This window comes from Phragmites australis, chromosome 7 (genome assembly GCF_958298935.1).
Source record: "Phragmites australis chromosome 7, lpPhrAust1.1, whole genome shotgun sequence".
NCBI lineage: Eukaryota > Viridiplantae > Streptophyta > Magnoliopsida > Poales > Poaceae > Phragmites > Phragmites australis.
The window spans coordinates 1,317,172-1,340,795 of NC_084927.1; the positions used below are offsets into that span (position 1 = coordinate 1,317,172).

Here is a 23,624-nt window from a genome sequence, read left to right on the forward strand (position 1 = left end):
TCAAATTTGTCTCATGGACATGGAGGAAGAGACTTTCAGTATGATCCACTGTGTGACCATCATATGCCATCCCTTTGCCAAGCACCAGATGATGCCACTTGTTTGTATTTTGGTGAGGGGAGTGGTGATCTGAAGGCTTTTGATGAGAGAGCAGGTAAAATCTCAGGCATTTGGCAACTGCATCATGACTGCATTATCTCGATAGATTTTAATCCAGAGAATCGATCTATGTTGGCAACAAGTTCATTGGGTAGAACAGCTCGCATATGGGATATAAGAAACACGAAGATGCAGGAGTCAGAGAGGTAAGGTTCCTTAGCTTCCTTGGACACCGGACAAGGAAGCGTGCAGCAGCAGACCTCTCTAATCTTTGGATAGTATCTTGTTAAGCTCGAATGACATTTGATAGAGGTAAGGTTCCTTAGCTAAGGATCTGTTTCCAAGATTCTTAGGGTCAGGAGCCGGCCTTTGAAACGAGTTGGCAGGAGCCTGCCTTTGCCATTAGGTATAAAGAGTAGAACAGTTGAGTTCAAAACAGGACACTTAGGCTAAAGATTTGGTAAAGGATCCAGTTAAGCAGTTCCATTTCTGTCATGATAAAGAGTACAAAGTAGATGTTTATAAAGATGTTCTATTACGAGCTACATAATGGCGAATTCTCTTTCAAAGGTCGCTTGGTCTTCCATATTTATGGGAAAACCTGAGCTTCGCTACCAGAAAACTGCAGCATAAACGGGATACGACAGGGAAGTTTTCTGTTAGCCAATATTCTGTATTCTGTTAGGGGCCAGTTGATTGCTCCCTGATAACCTGTCCAGAGATTTGACCAGCATGCACAGCCAAGATTCGAGATAAAAAATGATACTTAGATTGAACATCACCTTCACCTGTTACTTGAATGACTACCCATTTTCTACATTAAACATGGGAGATTGGTCACACAAGGCCCCTAACAGAATACAGAATAAAACTAACAAAGTGGAGATAATATTGGCTAACAACTAAACTAGAGAACGTGCAGCAGCTCCCATCCTTTTGAGCGCAGGGCTATTAGAGCCATACGCCGGCAGTAATCCTTTTGTGCAAGCTAATGTGAAGATAACAGCATAGTGCATTTGATTTGATAGCCAGCACATAAGTAAAGCATGAGATGTTACAACCATTAAATCAAGGATCGTCTGGTTCTAGTCTGTCTACTGCCTAGTGCCAACCATCCTAGAGTACAATTGATAGGTGGCACGGCAAAAATAATGAGAAGTTACAATCATTAATCGAACCAAGGATCCTCTGATTCTCATATGCCTAGTGGCAACCATTGTAGAGCATTTTTTGAGAGCCAGAGCATCAAAAAATAAGAAGGTGCTATAACCATTACGGGCGTGTTTGGCAGAGGAGACGAATTAGAGTACCCTTGATTTAGGCCTTGTTTGGCCCGTGGATTTCCACCCTGGCAAGTTCTAGTCTGCCTAGTGCTAACCATTGTACAACAATTTTGATAGCTAGCACATCAAAAGATCATAAACAGCTGAACTGAAATATCAGCAAGTTTCACTAGTTAGTCAGACGGGGCACATTCCTCTGCTCAGCGTCTTGTTCCGGTGTCCAGAGGAACACCCTGTTGCTTCCCACGCAGGCAAGATAGCCAACTCGATATTGGTGCACAGCAAACTGGCGGGGGGCCTCTGTCATGTGTTCACTCTCAATACGTGCTTTGCAAGAAGTGGAGATATTGTTATCTTTGAGATCAACTGAGATGATAGCTACGTCCCTTTGGGTTCCAAGTAAAAGGTCAGAGTCATTCCATCCCCAGCTCGCCCTGAAACCATGGAATTAAACATAGCATTGCCGCTATCAAACTGGCAACATAAACTGTGCATTAGAAAAGTGAAAAGGCGAGACTGAACAGCTCTAGATTCCATTTTATTCACTTGTTTCTCAAATAGATGTTTCAGAATGTGTTCAATCAAACTTTAAGAACCTTGAACATAAGTATAAAAATGCTAGTAATACATTTTCATGAAAAAAAATACAGTTCAATCATTATAGTTTTAATAGCTTTTACACTATCTCCGTGCTCTTTTGCTTGTTGTTTTGGGCGTCAACACGGTCTTGAACACATTTATTTGACCATTAATTTTTCTAAGCATTTCTTATTGAAAGCTACTGAAAATATATTTGCTTGAAAACATTTTTCAAGGCAAATATACTAATACCATTTTCGTGTGACAAATCTTAATATCTTTGTGTATTGTAGTGATCAAAGTTTCTAAAGATTGACTGCAGGCACCCTAAATGACATCTATTTGAGAACGAAGGCAATATTTACAAAAAGAAATGATCAAATTTGGGTATTGGAGATTGTGATGCCAAAACGGCAAGTAAAACGAAGGAGGAAATATGAATTAATAAAAAGTGTGCTCTACATAAGTAAATGACAGTTCAGGACTAAGAAACAAAGTGAGAAGGATTAAGAAACAAAGTGAGAAGAGAGGACATACTTGAATGTCCTTGAAGGAGAAGTATGCTGTAGGAAGCATGAATTGTCAAAGTCACAGACACTCAAAATTCCAACAGCATTATCACGACTGCACAGATAAGTGTTAGATCAGCATATCCGTACATCTTAAAACACTTCAATTATGCAAGGGCAAGAGGAAAACCATAATTCTACCAAAGGAAGCACGCAGATAATGAATCACATACCACATGACTATTTGAACGACATTATAGCAGTAATACGTTGAACAAGTACGTACGTCTAACCAGAAAAAAATAGATACACAAATCATAGCCCACAGATGCAACATATGGAGATTGCATAATGTCTAGCAAAGTAAGACCTTGTTGTCGCAAGAAAGCTTCCGCTTGGTGAGAAATAAGCTGAATGAACTTGCATTTTATGTTTGACAACCTTCAAGCTCTCTGGCTTCAGCATATTCATGTTTCTTAAATCCCATAAGCAAGCCGTGCTGTCCAATGAACTTGTTGCCAGCATATTTGGGTTCTCTGTATTAAAATCTATTGAGCTAATGCAATCACAATGCAGTTTCCACTTGCTTAAGACTTTACCCGCTCTCTCATCGAAAGCCTTGAGCTCACCATTCCCTTCACCGAAATACAAACAAGTAGCATGTTCCGGTGCTTGGCAAAGGGAGAATGCAGGATAGTCACACAAATAGATCATATTGAAAATCTCCTTCTCCACGTCCATGAGACAAATTTCACCTTCACGGGTACAGCTGTAAATCTGCAAGTCAAAAGAATAAAAATACAAACACTCACAATACTGAATTCCTGGTTGTACACAGAAACATGAGAACGAAACAAAAGAAGTGATCCACTTCCAATAAATTATCACTTGTTATAATTTATATTTCTATCAAGTTGTTTCCAGATCCACCTTGTACAAAACCTTCCCCCCCCCCCCCCTATCTTTACCATTAAAGACTAATATCCCAACTTAGGCAGATCAAAAGTGGGATAGCAATCCCCCAACTCAATTCATTTGTATACGCTACTACATAGAGCATCATATGGATTTCAATTGTAACCACAAATATTAACATTTCAGTACCACAGCATCACTTTCAGATATTAAAAATCACATAAGCTCAACTTGTGTTCATCTTATCATTCCGAAGTATCAGGATTATTTAATGCGGAACTATGTTGAAGCTCCACGGGTAGCACTACGCGTCTACGCTACTACATTTCAGGCTATAGCCTGACTGTCATACAATCCAAGAACACATGGACAGAACAAGCGTTACACATAAGAATCGGTGCTAGTGCAAAAAAAGTCGACATCACCTTCCTTGGAGCAGAGGGGTGAGCCGTGATCCCCGCCACGGATCCTGTGTGCGGAAGGTACTTGAACACACCATCGGCAGCACCGCGCAGACTGCCCGCCCCCCGCAGCGGCCGAGCCGGCGCTGGGCGGTCCGCGTCCCAGAACACGAGATGCCCGAAACAGGTCCCCGCGGCCACAACCGTGCGGTCCGCCAGCGGCAACACCCGCGCCACCGCAATCACTGTCGGCGCCAACTTTCTGACATTCCCCGGTTTCAGCACCAGTTCCTTGCAGCAAGGATCGAAACCCTCGTCCGCACGAACCTTGCACTCCGGCGGAGGCCAGGACGCGGCGAGGATAGCGGAGGTGAGGGGCGCCGAGACATCCGTCACCTTCTCAATGACGAACGCGTCGGAGATGGGGAAGTGGGAAGGCCTGGGCTTGAGGTGCGCGGAAGGGAGCGACGCGGCGGCGGAGGACGGCGGCTGGAGGCGCGCGCGACCGGAGCGGCGCGGGGAGCCGGCGGGGGCGGTCGGGGTCGCGCGGGTCTGCTTCTTTGGGCGGCCGGCCGCGAAAGCGGCGGAGAGGTTGGCGGCGTCACGGCGGAGCTGGGCAAGGATGGCTTGGTTGCGCTGGATGTTCTCCTGCCGCCGGCGCTCGTACTCCGTCAGGGCGTCGAGGGTTTCCGCCATTTCGGGTTTTGGGGGACGAGCCAAAAGGCAGTGGCGGACATTTGAATGGGGGAAGGGGAGGCCGTCCGTGGTTTCGGCCAGTTTTCACTAAAATTTCCCTGAAATTTAGCTGAAATACACTAAAACAGTTCAAACTTTAAGCAAATTTCATATGGTTTTAGAGGTTCCGGATGTTTTGAGAAAATTTTATCGTGTTGAATCACATTTCAAATACAAGTTCCGATACAATAAATTGTTTCACAAGTTTTAGGGAAATTTCACCAACCCTGGGGAAAAAATATGGAAGATTTTGCTAATTCAAGGCAAAAAAACAGAAGCCAATGAAAATCTCAATGTATGTATTGTCAGACTCCACATAATTGCCACATAAATCTATTTTTCACTCTACTCTTACCCGCTTTTCGCTTCTCTAAAGTGGGGTCACCAGACCAAATAGAAAGGAAGAAATTGAATAGGAGTTATTTCTTTAGGAGAATAGGGATTACATAACAGAAGTTTCACAATTTGTTGCTTGAAAGATTTTTGATTGCAAGATTCCCTCATCGCGAACCATGCACCTCGCTGAGCCTTCCACGTTACCGCCGAGTCCGAGGCAACCAGGTGGTGATCTTTCGAGCTCTGCATGCCATCGTCCAAGGTGAGCTTTCGAGCTCTGCTCCGCCACCCTCCTCCCCGCGCCACAAGGCCACCGAGCTCTCCGCCTCCTTTCGGCCACTCCCTCCTCCCCTTCCCCGAAGCGGGCCAAGAAGCAGCCGCAGCCGCGTGCGACCCCCGCCAGCCCGTCGTCCTCCGCCGTTCAGTCCGCACCCGCGGCCTTCCCCACAATGACTCCGCCGACACTGTCGGGGCGACGTTCCTAGCCACGCCGCCGTCCCCTGCAAAGCCCCGCACCACCCGGTTCTCCTCCCAGCTCACCTCCTTCCCGGGCACTGCCGCCGAGACCCGCCGCTGCTGGAGGACAAGATCTGCGCGGATGGGTTCGACGCCAGAGGGAGCTGGTGCTGCGGCCCTCGGACGTAAGGAGGGTGGTTCCGGAGAGGATACTCTCGGTGCGGGTCTTGCCGCTGGCCGACCAGACTGTTGTGGCCGCCGGGAACAAGCTTGGGCATATCGGCTTTTGGGACATGGACGACGTCGCGGAGGATGGGGACAGTGCGGTGTTCGAGTATTTTTCCTACGGGAAAACTCTAAATTACCCCCTAAACTTTGTTTCGATCTTTAAATTTTACCGTAAACTATGAAACTAAATATTTTTTACCTAAATTTTACAGTACCATTCAAATAACACCTCAATCAGTTTTTATTCAAATAACACTTAATCAGTTTTGTAAGGTGGTTTTGTCTACGTGACAAATATACATATACGGTTTTGCCATGTGGGCATGCTAATATGGCTGATTTGATTCAACTCACCATCTACCTCTGCAGACGTGACAGAGTAGACCCTAACCCCACCTATCATTCTCTCTCCGGAGGATGGGGAAGCAACATGACCAAGTTAACGCATAGCAAAACTAATTGACAAAAAAGAAGAATAAAATAAGATTAAGTAACATGTTAGTCGACGTGGTAAAAATCACCCATGACGATCTACCACGTAGGTAAAATCGTCCTTCAAAACTGGTATGTGTGTTATTTGAATGGTATTGTAAAGTTTAGGTAAAAAATATCTGATTTTTCAGGGTGAAATTTGAAGATTAAGGTAAAGTTCAGAGGTGATTTAGAGTTATCCCTTTCCCATGGGGGAGATTGTGGCGCACCCAGCAGCGCCGTTGAAGGTGATGGTTTCCTATTCTCGTGCTCTTGTGATCCTTCGGTGAACATTTATTTAAAATTTAAAACTCTTCTATAAATCTGAAGTGTTTGATTGGGTAGGTTGGTGGTTTAACTGAAGGGATAAGGATTTTGTGATACTAAATTGCATAGAAGTTTCATCGAGCTCTCTCAAATATCCTTATTGGTTTGGCTTATCTAAGGTTTACCCTGTCAGTCAAATTTGCTTCTGTTGATAAAAAGTTGAAGATGTGGATAATACTGGAAGTGACTTTTATGACTTCAATTTTTGTTCGTGGGGATGATAATGTTTAGTAATAAGTATTGTTTACGTCAATATTAGATTTCTTAGGTTTACAGGATGATACTTGTCGGGTAAATGAAGGAAAATACTGCTACTGTTTTACTATTGAGCACCGTGCATCACAATAATCTTGTTTGCCTCATATATATATATACATATGTATATATATATATATATATATATGTGTATATGTGTATATATGTGTATATATATGTATATATATGTATATATATGTGTATATATATATGTGTGTGTATATATATATATGTATATATATATATGTGTATATATATATATGTATATGTATGTATGTACATGTACATGTACATGTATGTGTATATACATGTACATGTACATGTACATGTATATATATATATATATATATATATATATATATATATATATATATATATATATATATGTGTGTGTGTGTGTGTGTGCGTGTGCGTGTGCGTGTGGGTGTGCGTGTGCGTGTGCGTGTGCGTTGTGTGTGTGTGTGTGAAAGGACGGCAAAAGAGATGCCGAAATATATTATAGGAGAGAAAAAAAAAAGATAAGGAGTTCGACTTGTCCATACAAGGGAGCACGCCAACCGAAGCTAAAACGACATGAGCTCCTAACACCACTAAAAGGTCAAAACCTTAAGACCAGAGAAACCAAAAAACTAGAAAATACCTGCACTGCAAGCAAAAGCACACACGCATTGACCTTTGCTACACAGACAAATCCCCTATTGGACACTTCTAGGAAAACAGAGTCTTTAGATTATCCAATACAGAGGATGATTGGCTAGTAACAGTTATTCGCCCGCCCCAAGTCCATGTTGTACGGTCAACACCAATGCTGAAGCATGTACACCATCATATTCGCCTGCCCAAGCACCCCTTTCAGAACATGATATAGCTTGAGGCGATGAAACCCTTATTATCCACTAGCTATATCAGGCAAACAATTGCAGGGCACAATTGCAAGGAAAATAAAACAGGATATTGATCAAAGGAACCGGACATGACTAAGGACCTCAATGGAATCACCAATTTCTGGCTTGTGTAATGTTGACCATCATAGGTGGCTTCTCACAAAGCAGATGACAGGTTGGGCAAATAATATTGGCATGATTGTAGGACATTATTGTTTTGCTGGATGGTATTTTTTTAATGTCTAATATTTCCTTATTCAATTGGGGTTCTGACTCTCTGTTATGTTGATATATTGGACTTGCAGATTTATAGCTGTAGTTATCAGGGCGAAATTTGTCATACGGATGTTGAGAACGAGAACTTTAATATGATCCAGTTGTGTGACTATCCTGTTTTCTCACTTTGTCAAGCACCAAATAGTCCCAGCTGCCTTTATTTCGGCGAGTGTTAGGGTCATTATTAAGGACCCCGATGTCCTTAGTCTCATCAGTCTACGACTGTAGATCACGGATCTCCGAAAACTCTTCAGGTCTCCAGGCCTCCGGGTGTCCTCCGAGCTTAGGCAGGTTCTCTGGAGCCCCTGTCCTCCGAAGTTTGGGCAGGCTCTTCGGAGCCCTAGTCCTCCGAAGGATAGGGTAGCCTCTCCGAAGCCCGAAGGGTAAGCCATCAGGTCTTGGCAAAAGATCAGCTAGAAGGGGCCCGTCGGACGTTCTCCGCCTGCAAGGAAGTGACCGGTATTTAATGCTGGTGCAAGTGGTGGCTATCCTGATATCCTAGTGCAAGTGGAGGTTATCCTGACATTCGGGATAGTGCGGCGCCGTGCTGCAATTGACGACCGGCCAAGTATCGCACCCTCTGGGTTATCTATGCCACTGTATTTGCCATAGTAGATAATATCTTCTAGTTAGAGGTAAATTTATTCTGCCTGAACCCAGGCTATGTAATTCAACTAGCCCCAAGTCCCTGTAGCACAGCAGTAACTTGCGTCGCTATCTCTGTAAGGACATATTTGTATACTTACACTCCGAATGGTATTATAAATACAGACCTATGGTCATCAGGCCAGAGACCAATCTTTTTTACCATTAAGATATTTGGTATTCTTCCCTCTCCACTTCTTCTCCAAGCTTGAGTCTCCTCTCTAGAAGAGGCTCTCGCCGTACTTGTTCGTGGAAAACATTTTCTTCCTCCAACAGCGTGCTGTTCGTGGGATACGAACGTAGAAGTACTAGAGAGGTAGGATGCCACCCAAAAAGAAGAACACCAAGGCCGCAACACAGGTGGCCGACTCCTCGGCCACGCTTGTGCAAAGGTCCACACGACCATTGCAACCGAGCTTGCGATACGCCAACAACAGCCCCAAACTAGGGGGAATGGGCGCCCTGTGGCCACCATAGGCCCAGCATCGACCTTGGTCGTGCCTGACACTAAGGGGGCCACCGTCTCAGAGTCCCTCCAAGAGCAGCACAACGAGACCCCTGTTGTGTCCCTAGGGGCTGCAACCAGAACTGTCGCCACGAACGCCGCCATGGCCGGCCAACAATCGCACGTGATGGCCATTCAGGCTCAGTTGGAGGAGCTGTAGGCAGCCCTATGGGCCTTACAGCAACCCGCGGGCTTGACCGCGGCTGCCCCCGTAACAGCCAGCATTATGTTGGCCAGGGCTCCAGGGGCTGGTGGGAACTTCGGCATCCCAGCCCCTCATCACCACCAGCACCACTGGCAGCTGGTACATAGGATTCGTAGCCTCGGGCCCATCGGCGCGAGACTCCGTTACTAGACCATGATTCTCCCCTGCAACCAAACCTGCAAGCCATACCCTTTTTGGAGGGGTTCCGAACCCCCCAAGCTACCCAAGTCTAGGGGTGATTTAGATTCAGAGGAATTTGTTCGCTCATATGCCCTCGCCATAAAGGCCAACGGAGGTGGGCAGGTCACCATGGCCAAATGCTTCCCTCTAGCCTTGGAGGGAGTAGCCCTCCGATGGTTCTGGGCGCTGGATCCGGGGACCATTGACGCCTGGGCTCAGCTCTAAGATGCCTTCTACAACAATTATTAGGGCGCGTTTGTTGAACCAATGACCTCCGAGAGCCTGTTCACCATCAGGCAACAGCCAGGTGAGACCCTCCGTGATTACTTCCGGAGGTTTTCCCAAACCAAGGCCCAGATCAGAGGCATATCGGAGTCGTCGGTCATCGATGCAGCAACTCAGGGGCTTGGCCAAAGGGCCCCTCTACAATCGATTGAACCAATGCCCTATGCGCTTGGTGGAGGCCCTCATGTGCAAATTCAAGGAATACGCATGGGGGGGGGGGGGAGGAAGAAAAGCTCCGCCAGAGGCTCGCGCAGGCTATCTTAGGATTTAAAATATTTAATTCAATTATTATTTTTAAGTCTTAATCGTGTTGTTATCAATAAAAAAAGGGAGATTGAAAGTGCATCTAGGCCCACTATGTGAGTTTTGGATAATTGATGACAAGCGATCAAGTGACTAATGAAGCTTAATGAGTATATGGACAGGTATTAGTCTCATAGAGAAGTTAAAAGATGCTATGGACCCTTAAAAAGGAAAAGAGAAGTGGCATGTGGTTACTCAATAGTTTTAAATTTATTTTATTTTTGAAATTAAGTATAGGTATGTCGTACTATCAAGAGATATGCGTATAGATTAACTTGAAGATGTCTTAGTACTCAAAGTACCCATTTTATCTAAAGATGAGAGACGCAAAACACCCTATGAATACTGGGAAGTTCTAAGTTGCTAGCTGATCCGGAAGTTCCAGGTTGATCCAAAAGTTTCGGGTAGCCGGAACCTCAGGATTAATTCCGGTCTAGGGGTTCTCGGGTGCTTTTCTTGTTTGGACCCGAAAGTTTCGGATGGGTTCAGAACTTTCAGATTATGGCATTTTTATCTGGACCCGCCGGATAGAGTTTCAGGTTGGGGTCCTCTGTTGCTTAGGTCTCGTGCTAATCGGAAGTTCTGGGTTTAGCCAGATTGGACTGTAAGTTTTGGGGGGTTGGGTATAAATAACCCCTCACCCCCTCCACTCTTTGGCTGTTGACCTACCACGAGACAAAAAAAAAAAAAACTCTTAGCCATTTGATAGCTCTCTCCCACTCTCTTTGGCTTCAATTCTTGTAAGGATTGAGAGTTGGGTTAAGAGATTAAGATTGAGTGCTAGTGAGCTTCATTCCCACCTTTGAGCACTTGAGTTCATCGTCAAGCCGCATCGATATCGCATTATTACTCTTGGAGCTTGGAGCTCCTAGACGGCTATGCGTCGCCCAGCGAGTACCCAATCTTGTGGAGTGTCGCGGCACGTTTGTGAAGATTCCTCCTTGTCTCTGCAAGGAAAAAGGACATTGAGTAAGCCTCGAGCTCGATCTTCGTGGTCGCTCAGTGAGGGAAACGATTGAAAGAGGCCCGACTCTTTGTGAGCTCTTCAACGAAGATGTAGGATCCTTGGATTCGAACTTCGGAAAACAAATCACTTATCTCCTTTGCTTACTTGTGTCATTCTTGTGATCGTCTTGTACCTATTGCCTTTTGGACAATTTACCCTGATCTACTTGTTGGTAAGTTTGTAGCTGCATGTGTTTTGTTAAAAGGCTTGGAAACATCATTGGTGATCTGTGGTAACACTTGAATTCAAATAGAATTGCAAAAGCATAGTTTAATCTTAGTTTCGTGCTATGTGACCAGAATATTCGGGTTGAGCCCGGAACTTCCGGATAAGGCCAGAAGTTCCAGATTCTGTTTAATCTGTTGCGATGTTTTAAGTTTTCAAGAATGCCTATTCACCTCTTCAGGTGACATCTTGATCCTTCACCTCCCCTCAGAAATTCTAGTACACCAAACTGCTTATATCCAGAAAATATTAAAAAAATTTATTAAACAAATAATATCTATCTAAAACATCTATGATTGTTCGATCTTTAGATATAAAAAAAGATCTATTTAGACCACGAGATAATGAAAAAAAGATACTAGAATCCGAAGTTCCATATCTCAATACTATTAGAACATTCATATATGTTGCAAATTGCACCCGCTGCTGCCGGTGGTTATTCTTCACGTCCGTTCTATCCCGCGCCCTACCGCTGCCCGTGGCTGCCGCCCCATCCATGCATTGCTGCAATCAACACGGCCGCTGTTCTCGTCGGTGCGTGCTAGTCTGTATTTTGGCGCTGTGTGCTGCGGTTACGGTTGGGGCTGTCTGCCCGCCTATAGCCCAAAGGTTGCCTGCAACTGCAACCTGTAGGCACTGGCATATCCTCTTCGAGCTCCACTTCTTGCTGCACCATCTTATTGGCCACTAATCTTGATATTAGAGAGGTAAATGTCCCACGTTAGCTTCATCTTTGCCTTACGTTGCTTAATCGGGTTATGCAACTCCTCGCGGCGAGTTCCTTTGTTCTCAGTTTAGCACACTGATTAGTTTACTCTGCACTCAGTGTGTGATCCTGTTTAGTGTTGAGAAAGAGTTGCTAGATGCGCAGATGAATAGCAAAATCTAATCCATTATGTAGCTCTGATATTTCAGAACGTGCTAATTTTAAACAGAGTGCTCCATTGAGATATGTTAATACTTTCAAAAGTGCCAAAACATGTATATGATTATGGTTGATGCTACTCATATCACTGATGGTTCTATATTTATTCCTCTCTTCTATGAAATTTTTAAAAAGTTCTGTATGATTTCAGAATATATTATCGCATCCACCTCCTCGTGCACCCACCTCCTGTTAAAGGCTCCAAGGAAGCCTCCGGGTAAAAGGGGGGCCTGATAGTAAAAAAATAAAAATAAAAGAATATATTATCGCCTTTTGAGTTCCATTTGTACCTGCCTAGAGTTCGGTCTTCCAGTGTTATATTCCAACTATGTGCCATGCTTTTCATTCAAGTGGCTAAAGTACAGCCTACCGGCTACCGAACAAAATTAATAGGGTATTGCTTCTGCGCAGCTTAAGTGAGCAGCTCATTGCTTAAATTTCGAGTTCTCCTTCCATTCATATAATATGTTCAGCAAAAATGGCTGAATCATTTCAGTGGTCACATTCCATTTCAGTATTGAAACAATAGGAACATCCATTAATATCTGCCTGCATGACAAAGTTTTCATGTTAGTGGAGACAGTTCAATAAAGAAAACTTAAATTGGATTGTAGTAATGTCGTTCTCTTATAACGTTATGTGTTCCTCTCATCAAGAAACTCATTGTTGGTGCAACAAAAAGGATGATTTTTTTTCCCATTGCTTGCCATTTGTTTTACATTAAGTTCAACCCTAAGTTATATGATAAGCTAAATGTACAGATTGCTGAAGTGCTGCCTGGATCACAGTGGTAAACTCTTTCTGCAGTACATATCTAAGACTGCCTGGGTCTGGTCGTCGTCGGCATCACCTCCAGGTGCAGCGCAGCTCCATCCTCACCTGTAGCAGCCAGAGTTCATCTCTTTTCTTCGTATTCTTCTTATTTCTCTCCCATATTTTCTGATCTGTCAGAATTTTGATATGAAAATTTCATTATCTTGTTCAATTGGTCTAATCAATTCCTTGTTCTCTCTGTTTTTATATGGTGGTACTTCTTTATGGCTGATTAATGTTCTTGGGGATCATTCTACAAATTGCATGGCATTTGTTTCACTGATTTCATGGCATTGTATTTCACTGCTTATAGGCATAGCCATGGCTAGGAAAAACCATCCCAATCTTATCTAAACGGCCTCGTCATTTGCCCCGTCCTCCAGATCATTCATTGTCTGGTGAATCAGTCGAGGAATCCTGAAATCAAGCAGCAGCGGCAGTGTAACCCATATGTTGCTGGAAGATCAACCTCTGCCGAGAGCAAATTTTGGGATAACTCTCAGGAAAAGCTATTCAATCAGGTCTACCGTTCCATGGGTGTGTTCGAGCATAAATTTGTGGACTGGTCTGACATAGCTAATCCAGAAATTTGTGCTTTTGATGTGTCCATCAAGTACAAGAATCTTGGGCTGAAAGGTCTAGCTAGCTTGAACGCGACTTGGGTTTGGAACGAAGAATTTGTTAAGCAATTATATGCCACTGTTTTTATCAACCCTGATCGCACTCATGGTTTGGTGTCTCAACGGAATTCATGATAGGCTGTAGCTGTCATGCTGCCACCAAGGAGGATTGAAAAGGCTCTATCTACTAATTAAACCTAGAGCTAGCAGCATTGTTTTGCAGACACCAGGTCGTTTGAATTCTACTGATGCTTTGTCTCTGTGTTGTGCCAAGAAAGTTCGGCAAAACCTTAAACCTGAGGTTGACCTTACTGTCAAGATAAACGAACATACCATTTTTCCTAGATCAGGGAATCGCGGTGACTGCACGACTGTTCCTCTCAAGCTTGCTCATGCCATTTACCATCAAAAGCATTTCGATATTGCCCATTTCCTCAGCGAGATGTGTGCAGTCATTGAGACACCAAACCATGCGTTACCTTATGCACCTCATATCATTCGTCTTCTGCGTCATCTTAAAGTTATCCCCGAGAACAATTATCTCCCATGTGTTCCCAAGAAGTACTCCCATTTGCCGCTCTGAACCTGGTAGGTAGAGCTACATGGAGAAAAGTAGCAACATGCTCTTGTACGGAGCAGTGGATGCTATCTCGCAGCAAGTTCCTTTCTCTAAAAAAATTCGCTGGGAATGCAGCAAGTCTGTGAGCATCACAGTTGAAAATATTATATTAATTAGGTTGGGAATGCCTAAGCTTAGAATTCGGCACATGCCCGTTGCTAATCCTTTCTTCAGTAGTACTAACATTGACCTCCATCCTCTCCTCCCTGGATGCTTCGCGGTCGCCATCTTTCCTCTCCCTCACTTGACTCGCACCAACTGGTTAACATTCGACCAGCGTTTGCATTCCATAATAAAATAAAATGCGATTCCGGTGACACTGCAAGGCCAAGCTCTTTCCAGTTCCCTTCTAAGTTTAATCTCTATGCAATATCTGTTAGCCAAATTGACAACTTACATCCAGGAAATGATTATCAGATATTCCTACGGTTCTAGGTATTCTGTCCAAGTGAACATTAGTTGATTTTACACAAAGGCATCTGCGTATTTGCCTCAAAATGCAGTGAGCAAAGGAACTAGGAAGAATGAGATACAATATAATTTCTCTCTAACAGCTTTATAAACCTTAATAAATCCAAGTGACAGAAGTTTCTAAAAGTTCTTAAGCGCGTCAGCAAGTTACTGTCCCTCCATGCTATTTTTGTTGGTAATAAATAAGCTTGGACAAGAAAACATAACTTATGGCGTACCTCCAGCTCATGCATTCCTCAACACCTTCAACAGTGGAAATGCAGCACTACAAAACGTCCTTTTGTGCTGATTACTTAACTGCTTAAACCTTTCGACCAGACCAAGATTGAGATCTGGAATTGGGGAAGATCCTTGGCCCGCTGATTTATTCCTTGAGTTTTCGAGCTCTTCAAGACTAGGCATATCCCATCCTGGGATCACCTTCACAGGCAACTTGGATTTTAGCACTGATCTCCAATATGGGAAAAAACTTCTCCGTGCATATTTGAGTTTCCATGCTCTAGGTGTTGCGTTTCTCACAACCTGCCTCAGTTAAAAAAAAGATCTAAATGTTAGAAATCCCAAAACATCAGATATTTCAGCATGATCTGCCCGGCAGCATTTACATGATATACTACATGTTATCTGCATTGTTATGGAAAATGCACTATCACTAAAGCAACTCAAAATATTTTTCTGCAGTAGGATATTCTGTGACTAAAGTAACTCTCGCCAGTGCTTTGACCAGTCACAAAGGTTAAGGAAGTTTCAAGTGGAAAGATAGAAGCTGGTCAAGAGAATATAGAAGATAGGGGCAAAGAAAGACTAGCATTAAATCTACAAGCATGCCTCTTACCAAACCAAGGCATTTTGGCAGTGAAAGAGCCACAAGTTTTATGTAGTTATAGATTGACATGCGTATCAATTTTTCCCTTTCAGTTTTCACCTAGATGAGTTGGCGGTCCAACAAGGGTTGGTGCAGTGGGTTATGTCTAGATAAGCTTGGGGTCAGCCCCTTCCAAGCAAAAGAAATAAAATCTATCTTGCGAGACATAGAACAAACTACACCGACCCCCACTGGACTGCCAAACTCAGTGCCAGCAACATGTTTAAGCAATACGTTAAGCAGAGCTCAACCAGTTATCATCTGGAGGCATGATCTTGAGACTGCCGCTATGAATAGCATGTGAGACATGATTTGCCATTAGCTCTAGAGATTAGTTTATGGCACAATTTCCTTTGTTTCACAAATATTTCCTCAATGCAGAGAGTTATTTCACCAGAAACCCCAAAGGATGGCGGTGCAATATGGTAAAATTACAAAAGATCATACAAGTTGTTAAATAGCAATAGTATCAGTAACAAAGACCTCGCCCTAGTTTTAGGATGGTACCCCGCTGTAGAAAATTTGGACACCACCCATTTAAACAAATGTTTTCAAGCAGGTAAAGAAAATCACTCAATTGAGGGCATTTGGCAGAATGTCATGGCAGATTCCAGTTCCCCAACACAAACTTTTTTTTGACCGAATTCCCCAACACAAACTTGAAAGCGGAAAGCAGTGGAAAATTGGGGATATCAACTTTGTCATGCATATGGACCAACATAGAAATACAACAGCACCAAATGGATATCTTTACCTTTTCTGCTTTAGAATGCTGACAAGGCATTCCTGTAACTGCCTCGATTGCAAAAATACCCCCTGTTTTCCATCACAAAAAACTGGGGCTTATTTTCTCAAATCTTGAAAGAGAAATATCAAACAACACAAGTACTAACATACCATGTTTGTTAGGTAACTCTTCTTCGGACAATACACGCTCATAGCGGCAGCTTCACGAACAAGTAGAAGAAATAAATGAACGAACATACTGATCATGTAGTTGTATGTCAAATTATAGTAATTAAAGCTACTAAAAAGGTGTAAAAATAGTACAGGTTTCCAATGTCGATGTCTTCTCCAGTAGGACAGAAACCTTTATCTTTGAGAATCGATGAGACATGATCAAGTACCTCGTTATGGGGCATCTGCATGTTATAGGGCACCTGCATGCCATGTTCAACTTTTTTGAGACACGATTTTTTTAGGGGGGGCGGGGGATGGGAAGTGATGTTGGTGATGAACAAACAATTGATGGAGCTGTAATAAAACACCAAACAATTGATGGAGCTGTAATAAAACACCACCACCACATAACAAATGACAACTGAGAGATGACAGAATTAATATGTAAAAGAAAAGCTTGCAGAAGCTTTCAAATAAAGGAAGTCACATTGTCAACAAAACAGTTCAGCTAAAACCTATCCTTGTACCATGTCAGGACAAGTCCCAAAAATATATTGGGCACTTAAGGTTATTGTAAATTAATGAGAACATATATTTGTGGTACAAGTACTGGAAATCATGTAAAATTGAATTGTATTACATGTTTGAAATTTTCAAGTTCTAACACAAACTTTAACATGGCTAGTAATCGTCCGACAGATTCAACAGTTTTTCATATATTGACATGTTCGTTAATAAACAAATATTCTGTAATGAAGCTGTAGCATAGAGGCTGTCAGTGCTACAGAGAATGTTTTCATCTTTATGGTATGCACATCTACTAATAAATTACCAAACATACATATTTAGAATTGCAATAGTTCTATAACACAGATCTCAAGATCCCTAGTAACTACCAACATAGTTATGTACTAAAGTATTTCATAAATTGACACGTTCATTTATATAACAAATATTGCCGACAAAGGCTATCAATGCACATGTAATCAATTACCAAATATAATAAAAAAATTAACCAGATGGACCCCATGTTAATGCTTTTGTTGTGCGGACTTACAATAGCAATTATAGAGGTATACTGTCTCTCTCATACATATGACTTGATAAAAGCAAATTCAGAATTTCAGTAAAGCTACTGACTACTGTAGATAATCAATACAGACGAAGTGTCAGTTAAAACAAAAAAAAATTGATCACACTATCAAATACGATGTTGAATGAACTATTAACCATTCAGTACTCCGCCACGTGTAGATATCCGCCACATTCTTATAAAAAGGGTGGTGCAGTTTATTTTGGTAGGGATAAAATACCCAACTCCAAGAATGCGCTTCTAGCGCAGCAGTAGTGCGTCCAGTTGAGACGCCGTCGGCCAGGGCTCGAACCCCGACTCTCGCAAAAAATTCCCCCCTCGCATGTGCACCTGGTTGTGCGCGCTCCCCATCGTGGTTGAGCGCGTAGGTAGAGGTGCCGCGTTCGGGGAGTTTCTCAACTTAAAAAGAAATGCCTCGGGGACGTCTCTCCCCGCAGGGTCAAGTTTTTTTTTTAAAAAATACTCAACTCCGTGTAATTAAAATGTAACATAACACATCAACATGCCATGGAAAAGGAATGCACATCCAACAACTGTTTGTTAAACTTTAATTTAGTATGCCAAACATGACACTAGATTACCAACACTTTCCCATAGCAGCTTTTCAAATAAGCGTGCAGCAACCAGAATCTGGCCCTATGTACTCAGGTAGCTTAAGCAGATAAGTTTAATCAAGAAGCCAGAGAATCAGTGTCCCTTTTGGCAGAACTCAATATTCTGGTGGCATTGACCTGAATCTGAAATTCCTCAAACAAGGCCTAAATAAACAAGTTTATGCAAGTTATGGCTATCCCATTGAAATCAGTTTTATACTAGCTGCCAAACAAATCTTAAATCTCTGGCTCAAACTATAACAAGAGTCTCTAGATTAGATATTTTGTTCTTTCTCTCAACTGATTCGAGAAGTTTCAGCATTTATATTGATCAGGTTAATGCAGGAACCCCAGAGTAGAAGGGGGAAGACGTTCTTGAACCCAGGGAAGGATGTCTGAGCTATGTTTTTCTAAGAAGTCACTTCTTGCAAGGGACACATTTAGCAAACAGACTATAATTGTAACAGCAACTAATCAACAATTCAGTACCTCTGGATGTGATCGGATATATGCATCAAGAGTTTCACCAGCTTGGGAAATTGCATGAACAAGAAGTAATGCAGCTCTAGTAAGCTTTTTCTCCACCTCCAGTTGTTTATTTTCCTTTCCATTTTGACCTCTCTCCAAGCTAACAGTGTGGTCCAGAATACGATTTATGATAACAGAAAACCCATCTGGCTTGCTTTTGCCGTTTTTGTTGCAGGATGACCCCCCACGGATGTGCTTTTGAGTTGCCAGGAGCAAAATTGCACTCTGGACAAGTTTTCCATCCTTTATGTAATTCCAGAGTTCATCGATAAGATTATTTGTGCGTTCCCCAAGCACTCTAGTCGTATCCAAGAAGATCTTCTGCAAAGACAACCAATAAGGAACAAAACCCAAGAGCTTTTAGATTTATACACAAGCACATAGAACTGATTAACTTCCAACAGTGCTGCCACATCCAAGCAAAACAAAATATTCAAAATTTGCTGACATCAATGATCTTCTGCAAAGATAACCAATAGGGAACAAAACTCAAGAGCTTTTAGAATTTATACACAAGCACATAGAACTGATTAACTTCCAATAATGTTGCCACATCCAAGCAAAACATAATTGAATATTCAAAATTTGCTGACATCAACTTGAAATTGCTAACTCCTCAACTAGTAACTAAAAACATGTCTCAACACGTGAACACATACAAAAAATGACATATTCTGCATTCAACAAATGGGTGTGTAAGAATATTCAATCCTTAAGTTACGGCATTAGTGGTTTGAGATAAGAGCTTGATAACTTTTGTCTATTATGCAGCAAAAGTATCTATTCGAGGAGGATGGATGTGACAAACCATTTCGGGCAGGCACAGAAGATGGATGAGCTTGCAGACATAGTTTACATTTGCCTGGTTGTTATCCACATCCTCCTGGTTAAGAAATGCATTGTCCTCCAGATACTTATGCAGGCAAGTGTTCTCAACTGCAACATGGAGTGGGAGTAGGCCCTCAATGACCTCAGCACCAGCCGTGCGTACATTTGCAGACGCACCATAGCGGAGGAGCAACTTGATCATGTCAACAGAGAACATTTCAGCAGCTTCGTGGAGGGGGAAATATCCATATCGGTTCATGCAGTTGGGATTGGCACGTAACCCAGAAAGCTCAGGTGCCTTGCCCTCCAAGGCAACTTTAGCGCATCGCAGCGCATTTTGCTTGACCATCTGGGTGAAGGTTAGTGGGGTGATTATGAAACCCCATGCCAAGCCACAATCTTGATGATCGAATAAGTCAAGGAAGCGCCGCACGCTATCCTGTTCCAGTATGGGCACCAACCGGGGAAGTAGATCCCATAAGGCGTCATCCACCGACTAGATTGATCCGTTCACAATTGAAAAGGGTGAAACACAATCAGTAATCAATTTGAAAAGGCATAACAAAATAAACAAGGCCATGCTCCGATGCATCATAGGGCAACAAAACACAAAAGCCAAAATAGACAAGTTAAATACTAAAAAATGCTGCAGGATAAAGTATCCATATAATATAGCCAAAAGATTTATCCACCAAATTCTATAAATAAAGAATAACAAGGAACCTCAGGAGTACGATCTGGAGTGATTATGTTGGTCCTTCTTGAGGTAGCGATCACTTCATTTACTTCATCATACCACTGGGATAGAAAATGTGTCAGCAGCCGAAGCTAAGGAAAGAAAACAGAAAAGGAGGAATATCATATGGGTGGTTAGTTACTGTACCTCACTGATCAATTTGGCATGGGACTTCAAGTCAAGATCTGGAGGAGCAGGACGGCATGGAGGACGGGGAGGATTCCACGGATCCCATTCATCCATGGTTGGTCCATGAACTTCATGAGAAGCGGATTTCACTTCCTCATCGTGTGTTGTCTCCATTTCTGCAGAAGTGCTCTGGAAAACGCTCCAAGCCAATTTCACCTCTTTTCGATTTTACATATGCTTAGAGCATTTGTGCTAGGCAATATGAAACTGGAATGCTGGATTTCTCTGAAGTACATAAAAAACATTACAAGATAACCAACCCATCTATATTTCAGGTACCATAACATGAACTCTGACCAATAATTACAAAGTGACCCCTCCATTTCAAACTACCAAGGTCCATAAATACAGTCAATATCACAAAACTTTAACAATAATTGCATAACCTTTATGTTGCCCTTGTTCCAATAAATATAATACCACCAGATTCACTTTGAAAATAATTTTGACAAAGGAACAATATTTGCAATAATTTTGACAAAGGAACATTGACTCATGGTTATTAGATTCGAATGTCTAATTATAATAGATGTCCGTAAAATTCAAAAACGGTATTTTGCTTCCAAAGAAAATGGTTGTATATTTACACGTATATGTCACACATGCACTATTACTTGTCACTACCAATAAATGATTAGTAGGGTAGAGAACTGTCTACCTTATAAAATGGAAACGGGTGGAAAATATCTTCCCTTGTTTCCTCTCCTCCGCTCAACCGCAACGGGCTGGGAATACTGCTAGAAAACTACAATACTAGCTAAGTAGAAGTAGATATGTACAAGGGAGGGTCCCTCACCCTAATCCACACCACCAGCAAGCCGGAGACGGCAGGGGAGGGGCCAGATCCGATTGGAATTGGCGGCCTTACTTTTTTGAGGCGGACGGTTGAGCGGAGGAGAGGAAACAAGGGAAGATATTTTCCACCCGTTTCCATTTTATAAGGTAGACCGTTCTCTACCCTACTAATCATTTATTGGTAGTGACCAATAATAGTGCACATGTGACATATACGCGTAAATATACAACCATTTTCTTTGGAAGCAAACTACCGTTTTCGAATTTTACGGATACCTATTATAATTAGACATAACTCAAATCTAGTAACCATGAGTCGATGTATATCGTAACAGGAGCCGAAATTTGATACAAGATAAAACAGCAGATACATCATTGTTAGTTCAACCAAAATTCGCTTCCTTCATAGCCATCCATTATGTGCATTACATATCAGTATATGCTAACTAGAGCAACTATTGTGCGATGGAGAAAACTTACTCTAGAAATTACCAGTTCTAGTCTTCTACCATTTCAAACGCACATGACCTGGAGAATGAACTTACTTCCATGGCAAGCCGAAAGTTTCCGGCAATATTTTAAAATTTAAACATACAGTTCATAACTAGAGAAGCTTTGAACCGTGCCGGTGCAAAAACAGAATGTATCTATCAAGGAGAGCATGTGTGAATAGAATCTACAAAAATTAGCAAAGTGTAAACCACGACTCTGATGCACAAGGGAAGTTTATATCAAAAGATTTTGCCAACCTTCCAACATCAAGCCTTCCATAAAGCGATAACATATGCATTTATATCAATGTCGTAATATAATATAGAGCCACTCAACTACAAGCTCCTGTATATCGATATCATACTATAGTGCACTTTATTGCCAGCTTCTATTTGCAAACACTATCCAACATTCCGGCTCTCTAAAAACCAACCATGGAAAAAACGCAAGAAGCATCATCTCCTCTCCACGTTGTGGTGTTCCATGGCAATGGTTTGATCATATGATGCCATTCCTCGACCTCTCCAAGCGGTGCGCCACGCCGCCACCTGCCTACCACCTAGTTGCTAGCCGCTTTATCGTTAATCATCACCACGATGGCTAGAGAGACGTCATCGGCTACTCGGTCTCCATCAACTGCGGCGACCAGGGTGCCAAGATCCTCCATGTTGTCATAGACGAGGTTGCCATCGCCGACGTGATACCTCCTGACGCTAATGTCCCAAGTGTCGTCCACTCTGTCTTCCCGCTCAACAACAGTGTCAACTACGACGGCCATGAGCTTCCGCTCTTCAAAGTCCAGGTCGCTTCTAGATGGCATCTTCCTCGGGTTCATGTGCAACCTAGCACCGCCTTTTGGGAATTCCTCAACGTGTGGGCAGGGATTGTGCATGCGCCTAGGGATGGCAATTGGGCACGGGTAGTGCTCCCCCATACCCGTACCTACCAATTTTTTCTCGCCCGCGGGCATACCCGTGAGCACCCACGGGCGAAGAGCCGAGAACAGACCCATCACCCACAGGTACCCGTCACCCGCGGGCGTACCCGTTTACCCGCCAGATCATTATAGTAACCCCTAGCATTTTACACTTCTTCGGTCTTCTGTAGCAAGCGAAACCCGCAGCACATGCTGAAAGAATATCCATCCATTTTTCACATGTAGCAAACCACTGCAGCAAATTCACTCACAGCTAAACAAATCCTGCACCATTCATTTCAAATAACACAAAATCACATAAAAGAAAGAGAGATCAAAGAAGCGTAGACAAAAAAAAAACCTTAAAATTTAGACTAGATCCACTCGGTAGAAGGCGCTGGGGTCAACACTAGAATCTAAATTATCTACTTGGAACAAGGTCCTCTCAAGATCGCAAGTTTGAGCTGGAAATGCTAGAAGCCTGGAACAGAACAATTTCCACCAGAAATGATCCAAATCTACGAAACAAACTGCTTCTGAATCGCATTTGTCCTATAGACACGCAATACATGCAAAGCAAAGCTCCCAAATTTCAAGATTTTGCAGCAACGGAGCACCCTCCCACCCCGCAGATCCAAAACTCCACCCCAACAGATGGCAGTCAGCCGAGGCCCGCCCACCCAACAGCCCAAGGGGGACGAGCACGCGCGGGGGCAACACACCTTCTGCTTGATCTCGACGACGGTGCTCTCGGCGTCCTCGACGTTGGGCACAAAGTCCGGTCGGCGGGGCTCTTAGGCCATCGGGCGGCTGGGCGCTGGGCGGGTCGGCCGGTAGGGGCTGGGGGCTTGGGGGTTTTATATTTTTATAAAAATATAAAAAAATAGATAAAAAATAGCTACAAAATTAAATATATATATAAAAAATAGAAAATAACCGGACATTTACGTGCAGGCCGGATCGTGCCGGGCGCTCGGCCCAGGTATGACCCGTAGCCTCGTGCCGTGCCTACAGTGCCGTGCCTCGGGCCAGCCCAATAGACACGGTCAATTTGTATATCTTTATATATATATATATATACACTGATAAACAGTGCTACAGATATGAGTATGTCTTACCTGTATTTGTATTTG

The 23,624-nt window shown here is 42.9% G+C and overlaps 2 protein-coding genes and 2 pseudogenes across 6 annotated transcripts; 2 read left to right on the forward strand and 2 right to left on the reverse strand.

The window, feature by feature from the left end:
* Nucleotides 1-1,135: 1,135 nt before the first annotated feature.
* LOC133923838 (DNA damage-binding protein cmr1-like) lies at nt 1,136-4,532 on the reverse strand. 2 transcript variants are annotated; one of them, XM_062369111.1, is made up of 4 exons: nt 3,811-4,532; nt 2,841-3,247; nt 2,499-2,585; nt 1,136-1,816 (listed from the first exon to the last, which is right to left on the reverse strand). In XM_062369111.1, exons 1-4 carry the CDS (start codon nt 4,480-4,482, stop codon nt 1,552-1,554), a joined length of 1,431 nt encoding a protein of 476 aa, XP_062225095.1. In that variant the 5' UTR covers nt 4,483-4,532; the 3' UTR covers nt 1,136-1,551. The 2 variants fall into 2 exon arrangements, 1 of the variants encoding a protein (XP_062225095.1); XR_009910664.1 differs by having other exon boundaries at nt 1,678-1,816; nt 3,070-3,247.
* Nucleotides 4,533-4,802: 270 nt separating this feature from the next.
* Nucleotides 4,803-5,723, forward strand: LOC133923747 (uncharacterized; annotated as a pseudogene).
* Nucleotides 5,724-6,221: 498 nt separating this feature from the next.
* On the forward strand, nt 6,222-14,049 carry LOC133923748 (uncharacterized; annotated as a pseudogene).
* A 429-nt stretch (nt 14,050-14,478) lies between these two features.
* On the reverse strand, nt 14,479-23,346 carry LOC133923839 (uncharacterized). 4 transcript variants are annotated; one of them, XM_062369113.1, is made up of 9 exons: nt 23,214-23,346; nt 20,247-20,513; nt 20,087-20,161; nt 19,344-19,859; nt 18,497-18,856; nt 16,472-16,581; nt 16,319-16,368; nt 16,176-16,237; nt 14,479-15,078 (listed from the first exon to the last, which is right to left on the reverse strand). In XM_062369113.1, the coding sequence occupies exons 2-9, from the start codon at nt 20,400-20,402 to the stop codon at nt 14,782-14,784; spliced, it is 1,626 nt and encodes a 541-aa protein (XP_062225097.1). In that variant the 5' UTR covers nt 20,403-20,513; nt 23,214-23,346; the 3' UTR covers nt 14,479-14,781. The 4 variants fall into 4 exon arrangements, with proteins under 4 accessions (XP_062225097.1, XP_062225098.1, XP_062225099.1 ...); XM_062369114.1 differs by having other exon boundaries at nt 20,247-20,417; nt 23,214-23,340; XM_062369115.1 differs by lacking the exon at nt 23,214-23,346 and adding an exon at nt 20,947-21,192 and having other exon boundaries at nt 20,247-20,417.
* Nucleotides 23,347-23,624: the final 278 nt, after the last annotated feature.

Bases quoted from the DNA above. Each gene is read 5' to 3' on its own strand.
- LOC133923838 (XM_062369111.1), bottom strand. From the start codon at position 4,482: ATGGCGGAAACCCTCGACGCCCTGACGGAGTACGAGCGCCGGCGGCAG. The intron at 3,248-3,810 runs GTGATGTCGACT...TTTGACTTGCAG, and splicing joins ACCCCTCTGCTCCAAGGAAG to ATTTACAGCTGTACCCGTGA. The intron at 2,586-2,840 runs GTCTTACTTTGC...TTATCTGTGCAG, and splicing joins AGCTTTCTTGCGACAACAAG to TCGTGATAATGCTGTTGGAA.
- LOC133923839 (XM_062369113.1), bottom strand. From the start codon at position 20,402: ATGGAGACAACACACGATGAGGAAGTGAAATCCGCTTCTCATGAAGTT. The intron at 16,582-18,496 runs GTACTGAATTGT...CATGGCATGCAG, and splicing joins ATATCCGATCACATCCAGAG to GTGCCCTATAACATGCAGAT. The intron at 16,369-16,471 runs GTACTATTTTTA...TTGTTCGTGAAG, and splicing joins GACATCGACATTGGAAACCT to CTGCCGCTATGAGCGTGTAT.